This window comes from Elgaria multicarinata, chromosome 8 (assembly GCF_023053635.1).
Source record: "Elgaria multicarinata webbii isolate HBS135686 ecotype San Diego chromosome 8, rElgMul1.1.pri, whole genome shotgun sequence".
Taxonomy (NCBI): Eukaryota; Metazoa; Chordata; class Lepidosauria; order Squamata; family Anguidae; genus Elgaria; species Elgaria multicarinata.
The window spans coordinates 71459910-71475905 of NC_086178.1; the positions used below are offsets into that span (position 1 = coordinate 71459910).

The following is a 15996-nucleotide window of genomic DNA, read 5'->3' on the forward strand; positions in this document are numbered from 1 at the left end:
AAGGTAAGGGTTTTTTTTAGTTAACCCCCCCATCCGTCCTCCCTCGCCATCTCCCGTTCGTCGCCCCCCGTCCTCCCTCGCCATCTCCCGTTCGTTGCCCCCGTCCTCCCTTGCCATCTCCCATTCGTCACCCCCTGCCATCCCCTCTCCTGCCGGTCCGGCCTTCCCTCCCCCATCTCCCACCCCCCGGATCACATACACACCCCCGGCACGATGGGCACAGCACTCATATGAGCGCTGTGCCAGGTCCGTGGCTTTTCGCGGCTACTTGCGAGTAAGCGAGTAGCCGCAAAAAGCCACAGACCTTCCTAGACGTTTCTCAGCCCCGGCCTGAGGCCGGGGCTGTGAAAAAGGCGCGCCATAAGCGACTTCGCTTATGGCGCGTTAGAGGAGGCCTCAGTGCGGCCTGGCACCGGATTCCCCTGTGCGTCATCTGGTCGCACAGCAGGGAAACCGGCCCACAAAGCGCACTAAGGCCTCGTCTAGCAAGGCCCTAAATTGTACATAAACAGTATTGGTATTAGTTAAAATACAGGAGTCTGCATGGGCTTCTATAATTATTATTATTATTATTATTATTATTATTATTATTATTATTATTTATTTATATAGCACCATCAATGTACATGGTGCTGTACAGAGTAAAACAGTAAATAGCAAGACCCTGCTGCATAGGCTTACATTCTAATAATCACAAGAGTCCAATAGTAGTAACAAGTTTTTCAATGTTTTGAGTGGTAATATCAGTGAAACACGTTTTAGCAAGAGAAATGATGGGGTTCTTATTACCCAACTTCTAGTTCCTTGGCTTTTCCAACATACTGCCATCATGGCTTTTAGATGTATCCCAAAACCATAAAGATAATAAACCTGAAAGCCTGTGCAGTATAACTTGTCAAGGGAAGTGCATTAGGCAGCCTTGGGAATTTCACTCTCTCTCAAGCTGTGCCCCCACCCCACCCCATGATAACCATTCTGGGTTATTGTACAGATTATTGTACATGTTATTGTACAAGCTCTTGACAGAATAAATGCTATTTATTTATTTACAATATTTATATACCACTCCCCATTCAAAATTTTGGAGGGGTATGCAAGTAAAAAATAAATAAAAACAGAAAAAAAGCAAAATGCAAAGTGAACTGTGGCTGGTCATCAAGGGAAGGCTTCCTGGAACAACGACATTTTCAGGAGTCGCCGAAAGGAATACAAAGTTGGCGCCTGCCTGACCTCCAGAGGCAGGGAATTCCACAGGAGGGGGGCTACCACGCTGAAGGCTCTTCACCTGGTGAACTCCAACCAGAGGGTAGGTCTATGAGGAACCACCAGGAGCATGCCCTCGGATGACCTCATGCTATGTATTTATTATTAGTATTCTTTATTCTCTGTTGTATGTCAGGAATGGGTCATGGAAGGTCCAGGTGTTAATGAAAGCCTCTCTTTATGTAATACCTGGCCCTTACTACATACACCTTGTTGCAATGGTAGTTGCTATTTTATGGTTTTGTGTTGGATTTTTGTTTTTAATACTACTGGTATTTATTTTTGTAGCTGTTTGTTAATTTTATAAAACACCTTGAAGGGTCCCTCTTCCAGAAATGATTGTATAAAATGATATATTTTTTAAAAAAAATAATAAATATTAACTTCATTACACTCTCCCTGTGCCCTTTTCCCTATGCTGCCATGATTGGAGGTGAGTCAGCAACTACAAAATGGAAGACTTCCTCCCAAAAGATGGTTAAGGTATTTGATATGATCCAAATTCATTTTTTTAAATAGTATTATTTTTACAGCATTCTGTGATGTTTGTATTTTGTTTTATTTTGCCACCTAGCTTGGATCTACATTTCAGAAAAAGGGGGGGTAAGAAGTATAATTTAACAAACAAGAGTCTGTTTAGCGGTTAGGATATTGGACTGGGACTCTAGAGATGCAGTTTCAAATCTCCACTCATCCACAAACCTCACTGGATGACCTTAGTACAGTCACCTAACCTCCCTCACAGGGTTACTGTGAGGATAGAATAGGGGGTCAGGAAGAACCGTGCATGCTGCCTTGAATTCCTTGGAGGAAAGGCAGGATATAGATGTAATAAATAAATAATCATAAATAAATCCAGACTAAGAGACTAAGAAGATGTCCCAACTGCATCAGATTATATAGATCATCTCTCAACATTTTTGAACCTGTTTAGAAATACTTAATCCATTTGATCTATGTAACTTCTTTCAGATTTTGAAACAATATCTTAAGCTATTTTGAAAACTTTTAAACAATTTAACCAGTTTCACTTTGCCCCAAACTGACACAGACCACAAACAATACAACACAGAATAACAACCTGGTTATACCCATCAGTGCAGATGGAATTTACATAATTGCACTGAAAGCAAAGGCCAGGCCCATGTATAAGGCAGAGTTTGGAGTTCTTCAGTGCCCATCTTTGTAAATGGAGTCACGATCAAGCATGAAGCATCTGTGATAAATTCTCCAGTTAAGAGACTGAAGATGGCTAAAGCTTGACTTCTGGTTGTAAGCACACAGCAAATGTATTTAACACATAGAAGTTAACCTTCAAAATCAAATCTGGGGTGTTCTTTATTTTCTGCACTTATTTATTTATTTATTTATTTATTTCATTTTTATACCGCCCAATAGCCGAAGCTCTCCGGGTGGTTCACAAAAATTAAAACCACGAAAAGCATAATAAAACAGCCAACAATCTAAAAACACAATTACAAAATACAATATAAAAAGCACAACCAGAATAAAACCACACAGCAGAAATTGATATAGGTTAAAATAATGAATTAAAACAGCAAAGTTTAAATTTAAGTTAAATTAGGTGCTAAAATTCTGAGAAAATAAAAAGATCTTCAGCTGGTGACAGAAGGAGTACAGTGTACTCCTGTTACCTTTGCACCTCTTAGTAAAAACAAGCATTTCAACAATAGGTGGAAGTAATAAAAAGCACATTCAGATTCTGCCTGGATTAATCTACCCTATTGTTTTGTCACAGTTAGAATATCTGCCAATAAAGAAGGTTTGCAAAGGCGGGAGAAGGTAGCAACTGATAATATACAATATGTGTTGTAAAAGTCTATAAATATAGATACTGGGGTGTGGGTGTGGGTGTGGGTGTGGGTGAGAGAGAGAGAGACCATAAAGTTGCTGTAAAAGTAAATATTTTGCAAAATGATGTTGATGATCCCTCTCTCTCTCTCTCTCTCACACACACACACACACACACACACACACAGAGAGACAGCAAAATAGAAACAGGTTTGAAAAAATGCATGTATACAGATTCTTCTTCTTCTCTTCCCCCTATGTGGCTGGGAGGAAGACTTAACCAGCTTCTAGAATTCCTGGCTTGTCCTTGTGTACAAATTAGAAATTGCAGTTTAAAACAAACTTTCATTAGTTAAACCAATCAGCGAAGCAACCCAGAGTTTGTGTTTCTGTTGTTGAGCAATTGACTAGAATTTGTATTAAACCATGATTCCCCATTTATATGTAACAAGCAGCTAGGAATTTCAGAAATCCTGGTTCAGTCCTCTTACTGGCTACATAGGAGGGAGAGTATGCAAGCTCAATCCTTTGCTCCACACCAGGCTGAATCCTATCTTAGCTTAATGGGTGAAGCAGGCCCAAAGATAGCAAGGCTTCTCCTATTCTTTCCTATTGTAATGTTAGCTGATCATTATGAGACCTGTCATCTAAACCTAACAGATGGTTGGGCTTGTTCCTAAAGCTATAACATCCCTACATCGTTCCTAAAGCTACGACATTAATAAAAACAATTTGAATTTGCCAGTAAAATAAATCCACTACAAATCACAAAAGTCCAGACTTTGCAATCCGCGAGGAAGAATGAAATAAATAATTACCACAATATCACAGTTCTGAGAGTGATATTTGTGAATAGGCTAACATTAGCAGAAAGCAACCGTATCCCTCCCGGAACCATGATTATTATCCAGCAAAGGGCATGAAAGATGCTAAATGTTCAGGCCAGAGGGTATTTTGCATAATTTAACACTATGCTTTGTTTCAATTGTTCAGCCTTTTGGAATAGCTATGCTGTTTTACACACTCTCATTAACTTTCCCCTCACAAACACCCCCACACAGAGAGTATTCTTAGCACTGTTGGACCAGATTCACACAAGCAAGCCTTGTTCAGACAACACGCTAAACCATGATGGTTAAGTGTGTTGAACTAAACATTAAGTGATCCATGACTTACTGTGTCATGTGAACCATTCCTAAACATGGTGACTATATAATCATAGTTTAATTATGCTCACTAATCACTTGCCGCAAAAGGGCTAGTGGCCAAACCATGGTTTAGCCCGTTGTCTGAACAGGCTTGCACTCTTCATTTAGGGGGAAATAAGCGACAGTGGTTAACTATGGTTAAGCCATGTTTAAAAAGCCTCCTATGGAATGTTTTATGTTTGTCGGGGAGCTTGTTAATCACGAAAGCAAGCCACACCAGCAAGCATAATTTGCAAATCCGCATGATGGGTGGGTGGAAAAACTTGTGTTCCACTCTGTGAGAACAGGCCCTTTGTCTCTGACTCTGGCAGACATCTCTCAAAATGACACTTTGATATCTTGGAGAGAACCTTCAGAGGCATCAACCTAGCAGATCCTCAATTCCAATGCAGTGTTCATACAATCCTACCTATCCATTCACTCTTCAGCATGGTTCATAGGTTCAATGGCCCGCACACAATCCTTCAGGGATGCCAAGCATTTGAACTGGGCGCCTGTCTGTTCATCTTGAAAGCTGAACATTTTATTTTATAGTGGGTGAATGAATAGAAGCAAGAAGTATATTGCAGCAACACCAAAACAAGAAGGATGATATTAACCAGTTATGACCAGAAATGAATCAATCCATTTCTCCAAATGTCAATATAGTACTTTGGAAGTCTAGTTATGACAAGAAATTTGGAAAGCAGTCATCACAACTGCATTGGAAGCCACTGAAGCCTATGTTACATTGTATAGTTTTCATAAAGAAATATGGACACTGGAATTGGAGTACCAGCAAACAACATGAGGAGTAACAAAAAGTACAAAAGGAACAATGGGGTGTTCAGATCATGGTTTGCATGGATCAAGCCTTAGGCTCACACATTCCCACTTCACATGCTATTGTTTCAGTCCTGGTTTGTAACTTCTGATCCTGGTTTGTAAGCAAGCAGAAACCATAACTTGTCTGTTCAGACAAACTGGGAATTAGTAATCTCAGGATGTAAAGAGAAAAGAGAGTGTGAGGCCTTGGTTCTCATAGTGCCCAGCCATGGCCTTATGACGAATGCATCCAATGTGTCACAAAACTGACAGGAGGCAAAGCAGAGACTTTGGTATTGTCAACAGATACAGCAAAATGACTAAGGTGTAGATTAGGCTAAATTGACAGAATCCTGGACTGTACTATTTCAAACCACTGGTGGGGGATACATTTTGGAACGCTCTGCCAATGTAAATGAACAAACCCTGAAAGTAGAAAAGTGAGCATATCAACTAGGATATAATTTTTCCCTGGAAGTTTACTACATTCAGGCAGCACTTTACATAGGGAACCAATAAAAATGTGGCTATATCTGTACTGATCTGTGACTCTATTCCTGCGTTGTACATTCCACACTACAACCTTAGAAAGGTCACCTCATTCTGCTGCCAGTGTACACCTGCCCAGTCAGAGATATTTGGTGGACCTGACATGGCAATACAAACCACATTATGAAGAGACAGGAGTCTAGAAGCAATCTTTGGTTTCAGATTATTCTGATCAACTGTTGTGTTGTGTGAATACCCTGGAAGCATCTGCCTAAACTGCTAACCAGGCATAATATAGTCTTTGGGGCTGGGCTTTGTCATTATTATGGAAGACAGACCTTGTATGACATCATTAATTCCCTTTTAATCGTTTTTTTGTTTGTTTGTTTGTTTTCACTACAAGATTAGTTTAATTTAACTCAGTTTCATAACTTTCGCTTATGTGTTGTCATTACAGGAGATCACTAAGCAGATCCAGAAATGAAGGAAGAAGAGATATCAGTAAACTGAAATAAACATTTAATTAAAAAAGGAGAACCGCTAAAAAGTTAATAGCAACTAAGAAAGAATAAACAAGCAGACAAGAATATGATAATAGTTTTATTTCAATGTTTCAAAGGCTAGAAATACACAAAAGCAGAAGGAAAACTGCTGCTAATAGATAATTCATGCATTTAAGAGCCAAGGAATAAATCCTTGAGAAGAGTGAAAAGGGTTAGTGGGAGAGAACTCTATATGGATCTGGCTGGTCACCTTCAGAGTTACTTACTGGTCTGGTTGTTGTCATTCACAAAATCCTCAGAGCCGTCATTGTCATCTTCATCATCTCCAGATGAAAGAACATCTGAAGTTTAAAAAATTTAAAAATTGTTCACCTGCTATATATTGTAAGCAAACACCTATTTTCTGTGGTCTGGATTTTTGAAAAGTACATCTGGAACGGTTTTTCTTTAAGAGTACCAGTATCACAGAGTTTATGGCTGAATGTGCTCAAGTATGTCTTTAAAAAAAAATGAGGCCGCAGTCCAACGAAGATATATGGTTGTGTGAGGAAGAACTGTGTGCACAGCCGGGGGGTTCTTTGAAGTTTCTGCAGCTTAGGAACCTCCAACTGTGTACATTGTTCTCCCCTGCATGTGTGTGTATATGACCAGGATCCAACAAAATATATATACACACACACACGCATGCTTGTTGGATCTTAGCCATGGAAATCTCAAAACAAAGTTTCTAATTTTAAAAAAATCATCTTTTTTCTTTCACAGAAAACTAAAAAGGACAGTTTCTTTAATAGTCATTGAAATGCATTCATAGTTTAGGGGTGTATCTCTCTCTCTCTCTCTCTGTGCGTGTGTGAGTGAGTGAGAGAGAGAGAGAGAGAGAGAGAGAGAGTTTTGGATGCATAAATTAAAAAATAAAGCACCTTTTGAACAACAAGGCCATCGAGCCCAACCCCCTGCTCAATGCAGGAATCCACCTTAAAGCATGCCTCACAGATGGTTGTCCAGCTGCCTCCTGAATGCCTCTAGTGTGGGAGAGCCCATGACCTTCCTAGGTAATTGGTTCCATTGCTATACTGCTCTAACAATCAGGAGGTTTTTCCTGATGTCCAGCTGGAATCTGGCTTCATGTAACTTGAGCCCATTATTCCGTGTCCTGCACTCTGGGATGATCGAGAAGAGATCCTGGCCCTCTGTGTGACAACCGTTCAAGTATTTGTAGAGTACTATCATGTCTCCCCTCAGTCTTCCCTTCTCAATGCTAAACATGCCCAGTTCTTTCATAGGGCTTTGTTTCCTCATCCTCATAGGGCTTTGTTTCCAGACCCCTAATCATCCTCGTCTTATCTGGGTTTAAGCTCCAGTGAATTCACTGGTAAGTATGTATAAGATTGCTCTTTTTATCACTCTGTTGCAAACCACAGCACATATACATACATACATCTAAAATATGCTTGCATATATTATTGTTCATTTGAACCAATTTACTCATTTTCTCATGGTTCTTTGTAGATTTTGCACAACATAGAATTTGTGGATACATTAAATGGTGTGAGGGAGGCAACATCAAAACTCAGTGAAGCTTTCTTAAATTTACACTAGGATTTAACCTAAAGAAATGAGTTTTTATTCTTATTCCTATAAAACATATGATTATATTCATATGCTAACACCCTTTATCAAAACGGATGGTTTACAAGGTTTAAAGCAATGATAAGTACAAGTATGTAAAACTACATATAAAAGATCCAGCAGAGAAAAGAGCAGTCAGCAGTACTAGTTAAAAGTACATAAAAGTACTTTAAAAGGTTGAGCGAATAAAACAAATGTTTGATGCCTAAGAAAAAACAATATTGGCATCAGGTGAACCTCCCAGGGGAGGACATTGTTTACTCAGTATATAGTCACTATAACTGAAAATGCCCTCTCTAGTTACCACCCACTTCAGTTTGGACAAGGCAGGATGGTATTTAAAGATTGCTACATATGATCAAAAATGTACCTTGCATTTTCTTTTTCATGCTTTAACAGGATATGGCCTTACATTCATATACAGTTAATTTAGACAAGAACTGTTTGCACATAATAAAAGTTACATGCTAACAAACTCACCTGTAATATTTACAATGAAGTAGAAGGGATCACTGTCTACAGTCCTAACCGTGCAAGCATAAAGGCCTGAATCTCTTGGTGTAGTGTCTTTAATCTGCATGTATTCCCCAGTAATGTTTGTTCGATTGCTGGACACCAAACGGACCCCATCTTTAGTCCAAGTGATCATGCTGACATCTTTCTGTTGACAGCGCAACGTCAGTTTATCTCCTGGAAGTGCAGAGACTACATCATGCTGAGAGATTTGATATTTGGTTGGTGGCTCTGCAAAAGTGGAAGATAGGTGGACAGAGAACAAGGATGAAGAAATAAAAAGTGGGGAAACAAATATTTCCAACTGTCAATGAAGATGCTTTTATCCATTTTTTAAAAAAGGACATAAAAAGCAAACAGTCTCAACCACCAGCCACTTTCGTAAAATTGGAAAAGGCAAGCAACATGGATTAAAAAGATGTATTCCATAAATGTTGCTGTGTTGCCAACTTATAGGACCAGGATAAAAAGTAGATAATACAAGGAGGTAGATATACTTTTCAGCCCTGGATAAGGTATCTGCTATACTCAGAAGAGGAAGTGAGTAGCTTAACTATATGCCACACACAATAACTTGGTAACTGCATCTGTTGAAGTAAGGTCTGGGTTTACAAAGTTTCAGGGCTTACAAAATTAGGATTTCAGGTTCCACTGGATGCTCTGTCTTCTTTGCTAATATGTTAAAGTGTCTCAGGCCACTGAATGCACATTAGGAAAGGGGTATATGAACAACAAATCCTCAGTATTGTTTCTAAACAAATATCCTGTTTTAGTTCTAGAACAAAGGAAGGCCATCTATGAAACCAATATGAACACTTTTCATTAAGAGACATACATATTTCTTATAACAGTGTTCAAATGCATTTCTTATAACAGCACTGCAGGAGCACTACTTACTGTGCCATAGTAAAAAAAATGTTCTCATAGTCTTTCATTTAATTTGAACTATCAAGGATCATATAATATGACCATGACTGCTATTCTAAGCATCCAGAGAAGTCTAAATTGTGCCTTTATACAAATATTAAGACTTGGATGTTTGGATTTTAAAACTGGGCCTCAGAATTTTCAACAGCTCAAAATGCTTTGGCAAGAAAGTCTTCTGTGAACACTAATACAGTTTTACACTTTTCTTTTTTATAAACTTACTAGGGTAATTATGGATTCCATCAATCCATTATACAGGTGTTATATTTTTCACCAACAGAGGGTTATTAGGGGGGAAAGAAAGCATTCTCCAGATGGAGAACGGACTGTTTTCTACATATATATTTTATATCAGTAAAAGGTTAAATCCAAGAAATGTAGCAAAAAAGTCACAGAGCCAACGATTGATTTTAGGTTTGCTGACACTTCAGAACAAGCCAGGCTGGTTTACTTTATAGAACAGTTGACACTATTCTCCATAACCACTTCAATTCACTCTATTTGGTATAATAAATTTGTTTTACTGAGCTTAGGTGGGCCGACAATTTACAAAAGTCTTTAAAAAGCGCTTTTTTTCTTCTTCAAAAGGCTAAATGCATCATTATAACAAGTTACCCATTTTTCAGGGTGTCTAATGAGGGGATTTACTGACTAATCCAAAAAAACAGTGTAACATATATAGCTACAACAGGGGAGTTTGGAGGTAACATTCCCAGCTTTATAAACTATAGTTAATTAAGCCAGGAATGATAACACCTACATGCTCCCCTCCCAACAGTCCTTTTAAAACACAGTTCCGTGCTACACCTGAAATGGCAAACTGTGCTTTAAAGTAAGTTTACTAATCAGGACTTTAAAGCAGGAGCAAACCATAGTTTAAGAGCCTAGTTAGTAAACCAAAATTAAGAGCCTGTTCAGACAACACGCTAAGCCATGGTTAGGCCACTAACTCTTTTGCAGCAAATTGTTAGTGAGCATGTTTAAACCATGGTTATTTAGCTACCATGGTTAGGAATGGCTCATACAACATGCTAATCTAGGGTGACCATATAAAAAGGAGGACAGGGCTCCTGTATCTTTAACAGTTGCATAGAAAAGGGAATTTCAGCAGGTGTAATTTGTATATATGGAGATCCTGGTAAAATTCCCTCTTCATCACAACAGTTAAAGCTGCAGGAGCTATACTAGAGTGACCAGATTTAAAAGAGGGCAGGGCTTTAACTGTTGTGATGAAGAGGGAATTTCACCAGGTTCCCCATATATACAAATTATACCTGCAGAAATTCCCTTTTTAATACAACTGTAAAAGATACAGGAGCCCTGTCCTCCTTTCTATATGGTCACCCTAATCCATAATGTTTAGCTCAAAACCTCTGTGGCTTAGTCATCTGAACAGGGTCTAAATCACAGTTCCCCTTATTGGATATAAAGGGGAACTATAGCTTTAAAAGAAACTATAGCTTCAGAACCAAAACAAGTATGTGAAGGGAAAAGAGGAAGATTGAGGGAAGAGCACTCAGGCCAAATACTTGTTCCCAGTTTCCTGGTTTAAAAAGTTTGGAACGTTATGTCCAAAATGGTTGCATGTATCTATTATTCTAACAGCACTTGTATGCCAAGACAAACTGTTGTGGTTTTTTTAAGTGTCCATTGAATCCTTTCAAAAGCGAAGCATCAAATTTAAACAGATTTGGTAAAGAAATTGCTAATGAATCAAAAAAGACAAGGAAGTGTAGAATGTCCCTGTTTACTATTCCAGTTAGTCAGCATTCAGTGGCCACTGAGCATGCTCCATCCTCCTTGATTTATTTTCCTCCCTTTAGGATTTCCTAAAGGTTATTTATACTTCTGCAAACCTTTGGGCTCCCCCAAGTCTCCTGATAGCTTTCTCTTGTGTGTAGATGATGTTATTTTGGCAATATAAGTGTTACCCTTAAACCTGAAGATCAGAAAAAGAAGGGACATTTTCCTTATGATGGAGAATGTCGTGACAAAAGTTAAATATCAAGAACTGTTGTGATATAAATAATTGATGTTTGAAAGTCTAGAACTATTTCAGGTAAGTCTTTGTTTTGCCAACTTCAAATCTAGAAGCACTTAAAGGCTGTCACTTTTTATAACGCTTGCCTATAAAAAAAATCTCCCTGCAGTTTTTGACAGTGTGCCCAAAAGCAAACAGAGAACAGGTGGGATACTGCAGCATTACCCTGTCCAATTCTTTCATGTGAAAAGTCCTACAGGTTTAAGCACTTAGGAGTCGCAGCCAATGTGGAAACTAACCGGCTCTGCAGAATTAACCCATCTCCCACTGTGATGCTCTGGGCCAAGCTAGTAAATACTTTTTATGCTTACATGAGATTTAGCGCAAAAACAATGGGAGACCAGCTCCCGCGCTGACTTACAGCAGTCATTCTGTGCAGACTTATCCCACTTTGCTTGGTGATTGTGAATTGAAGAAAGGGGATTGCTTCCATGCAATCCCCAGCTCCCCAGCACACAAAGGGGAGGCGTTTCAGCACAGTGTTCTGCACCAGATCACATGACTAGCAGGAAACACTCTATTCTGTGCAATGTGCCTGTGCGTGGGAATACTTCCCATGTTCCAAGGTTAGCACTAAAGCAAGCAAGGCACCTTGGTGCTAGGCAAGTAACTAACCCCTTTCTCCCTAAAGCGGTTGTCCTAGGTTCTCTTTCCAGACAATCCCACCACTTATTACTCAGAGCTGGTTGAAATATTACAAAGAAGCAAGGCAAGAATTGGAACAGGCCACCTCTTCTTCTTTGTTCAGCATTTCTACTGCATCGCCACTTGGTAAGCTGGTCATCTGTAACATCTTGCTAAGTGGGGTGAAGAATATTGCCATTCCCCTGCCTCTCCAGATTTCTGATCAGATGCTGATGTGTGGTAAAGTTTTCCTCACCACTTGACAGGACATTCGAGACAACCAGTGTACTAAGTGGTTACATGCACACTGTAGTAAGTTGCCACTTGATAAATGGCATCTGGATTCACTCCCAGTTCTCGCATTTCAAGAGAAGCAAGCAAAGCAGAAGTCATTTCTGTTTTTTCAGTTCTTTGTAACACATCCACTGCCCGTGCCGTAGAAGAGGCTCGCAACTGACAAAGTCCTTCCCTCACAACTGTAGCTGCATGAACTCATTTCTTTCTGTTGTAGAGATGGGGGCCATGCAGCAGTGAACAGGTGATTGTGCTACTGACACTCAAGAGTATGCATGAACTTTCAAAACATGGATGAAAAAGTAGTGACGTGGGCACAGGCCTAGTTTCTGGATCAAGATCTTGGCTTCATCGTGAAAGGCAGTTCTTTTTTAAGAAACAAAATCAATTATATTCCAGTTTTTATGGCCAGGAAATATACATGACCTCAGCTAGACCTACGGGTCTAGCGCAATGGAGGGGTGAGGATCTCATGATATTGTTATCGCAAGATATCCCCCTCTGTTTACACATGGCGTGTGACGACGTCAGAGGAAGAGGGCAATGCGCCCGCCATTTTGGTTTTTTTAAAGAAAACAGAAGCAGCACACGAACGCTCATGCGCTAAAAGGTAGGGGTTTTTTGAAAAAAATTCCCCACACCACCCCCGATGGGCATAGAGCCCCTGAGAAGCTCTCTGCCCCATGCACGGTTCCCAGCTCCTTGAGAGTAACCATGAGGAGCCAGGACAAACCGCGACACATGCATACCCACACGTTCCATGGTCTCGGGATCATCCCGAGACCATGGAAAAAGTGGGCTGAAAGGGTAGGGCGATATCCGGGGGCAAGGGAGGGATCATCCCTCCCTGCTCCCAGGATCCACTGTGCATCAAGTGGAAGCAGATGTTGAATCCCGGGATCACCCCGGGATTTCGCCCCATCTAGCTATGGCCCACATCTGTTACAAAAAGAACTTATTGATGGTTAAGAAACTGTTCAGCAGAAAGTTGCAGAACTTGCCTGTGTATTTTAGTAAGGCCAGAAAAAGTCTCTCAAGTAAAAAAATAAATAAATGGCCATCTTCTGGAGACATTGGATAGTATTGAATGTCAGTCCTACATAGAGTGAATGAGACTTAAGTTAGTCATGACTAACAAGTTTCATTCCTTTCAATGGTCTACTTTACATAGGACTAACATTTGATTCTAGCCATTGTTAAAAAAATTCTGATGGACTGACATGTTTCACAACTGCTGTTAACCCTGCCCGCTTTCAAATACTGCAGCTGAAAAATATGTTTTCTATATCAGGTGCCTCTAAAATATAAAGTGAAGTAGATCCTCAGTTTTACAGTGTACTCCTAGGCATGTCTGCTCAGAAGTAAGCGCCAATGAGTTCAATTAGACATGCAATGGCCGATGGGAATTGCAGTCCACCAACATCTTAAGGGTCACACATTCCTGATGCATAGGACTGCTGCCTAAGACTAGCTGTTCAATAAGATAAAGACTAAAACCCATCTCATACTAAAAATCCTACAAGAATTATAAAAATGCATCCACTATAGCTTACTTTAAGAAAGCATCACACTGGATTGAAGAAAACAGCTATGCTAAAACCCTATCCTCAGTAATATTATACCACTAGCAAACTCTTAAAATAAATTCAACAGGTCTCTGCTTACAGCTAATCCCTAATCATCCAGCCATGGAATCTAATGGAACACATTTTATAAACACAGACCAGAAACATTAAGCAAATGCCATCTATTAAAAATAAAATAAATGAAATGAAATAAATAAAGCATCATCCTTCTCTTATATGGTAAATAGTTCCCCCTTTAACTGGTGTGACCTGTTTCAGCCTTATGCAAGGTGGATCACAATAAATCCTTCTTCTTGTCGTATCTGTCAAAGGCCAATTCTTGAACGAACGTTACCATCCATGCACCTCCTTGGAAGGCAATGATACTAGTGTGGGAAGTAACCATGTTGCTTGCCCAAGCCACACAGTCTCCGCATTTCAAATGTTTATTGATTTGGCATTGGACCTGAGCAGTCAGAAGCAGCAACCACACTGCAATGTAATAACGAATCAGTCCTACATAGATATTGCTGTGGATTAACTAAAGCACTATACAAGATAGCTACTCACCCATCAAATACAATCACTGCAGGACTAACAGTTGTAGGCCAAAACATCTGGAGGGCCGAAAGTATTGCTCTCGTATTTTAAGGAAATGAGAAGAAAAAAATTTTGGGGAGAAGAATTCCCTGAAAGGAGAAACCCAGAACCTGGCTTCTTTGTGAAATCGACAGAGTTGAATGGATGTGTTAAAACCATGCTGCAGTCAAAAAAGTAAGAACATTATGGAAGGGAATACCCATGTAATCCATTGACCCATTTCTCTGCCAGCCTGGAGTTCACTCTATTGATTAGGCTTTAGGGGGAATGTGTTAACCATTCCAGCTTCTAATTTAGCAGTTCTCTTGCTGCTAGACCCTGCAATTTCCCAAATGCAGGAAACTTGACTGCATAATTTATATAGCTCATTTCCTATCCCATCAGCTGGTGAAATGATGGTATAAGGCAGATGGAATCCAATCAAGGGGAAAGGAGCCAGACCATACAAGTGAGAAAGAACCAGTTCACTGTGAGAGGTCAGGAGCTAAAGCAGTCTTCCTCAAGCTAATACCCTCCAGGTGTTTTGGACTACCACTCCCATCAGCCCCAGCCAGCATGGTAAATTGGATTGTAGTTCAAAACATCTGGAGGGCACCAGGTTTGGAAAGACAGAGCTAGAGTGTAGGAATGAAGAGCTATAGAAAGGATGGCCTTCCAGATACTTTTGGATTACCACTCCCATGAGCCCAAGGATGATGGGATTTGCAGTCTAACAACATCTGGAGGGCAACTCATTCCCCATACCTGATCTAATTTCCCCTATGCAAACATAATCACGTGCATGCATGTATTGACAGACTCCACCAGCTTAAAATTAAATTAAAAAGAGCCATGGGCCGTTTTATTTTTATTTTTATTTTTGCGAAAGGTGTATGCACCATCTAGCAAAATGATTTCAGTATTAATAAAAGAAAGACACAAGCTTCAAAACCACATTGTCCATATGTGGGACTTTCTGTGCAACTATCAACTTTTCCAGCTGTGCTGATGAATATTCAGTAAGCCCATCGTAAACATCCTCTTGGATGATAAGGGTCCTCTGCTGCCAAGGACAGCCCCACAAAAAGCAGAGAGGCATTTTTTTATATCCTTCTCAATAAAAACAACAACGAAAAAAACCCTTCAGTAGCAGAACAATGCAAAGGAAAGGAATTTGGCTGTTTTTGAAGTCTTTGACTAAATACCAAAGTCATACGCTGGGAACTTTAATTAGAATATACAAGCAGGAAAGTGCGATAAATTCAAGATCTTTTGTTTGTACAAAGGAGGAAAGAGCCTGGGAACAAAGCCGTTTCACTACTTGTATTTGGAGGCAGATCGATCTAAAACTAAGAGCAGAATTTCCACCCCTTTATAGGAGACCTCCTAAATCTGGAAATGCAAAAATGAGAAATAAAAGCCTGCTGTTCTGTTAACAGTCGTATTTTTTAAAAAAGGCAAACCAAGATTCTGCTTCACGTAGCCTCATTCCAGCCAGGCAGACTTTCTAGACTCAGTTATAGTTGAAACATTTTCAGAAGGGAAAAAAAGATAATGTGAACCAGCAAGCATATAAAACTAGTTCAAGCTACAGCGTGCCTCAAAAACAGATCTCGCTAGTCATTTTCCGGAAACAGAAAATTGGCCCGTTTGGGGTCAGTGGGCAGGCCCTTCCCCCACCGAACAAGTTGCTCTGCCCTGGGTGAGGATTCCTCAGCTTCAGGTGCCAGCTGGGATTATACCAC

The 15996-nt window shown here is 39.9% G+C and overlaps 1 protein-coding gene across 8 annotated transcripts in view; it reads right to left on the reverse strand.

The window, feature by feature from the left end:
- The window catches only part of FGFR2 (fibroblast growth factor receptor 2), a 131195-nt gene that overhangs the window by 95994 nt on the left and 19205 nt on the right, over positions 1 to 15996 (reverse strand). For 5 of the 8 annotated variants that reach the window (XM_063132743.1, XM_063132745.1, XM_063132742.1 and 2 more), the window contains exons 3-4: positions 8189 to 8452; positions 6346 to 6420 (exon numbers count right to left, since the gene is read on the reverse strand). The exons of the other annotated variants lie outside the window; for them this stretch is intronic. In XM_063132743.1, coding sequence (XP_062988813.1) covers positions 6346 to 6420; positions 8189 to 8452 — 339 coding nt within the window. The remainder of the gene's footprint in view (positions 1 to 6345; positions 6421 to 8188; positions 8453 to 15996) is intronic. 8 annotated transcript variants of the gene reach the window in all.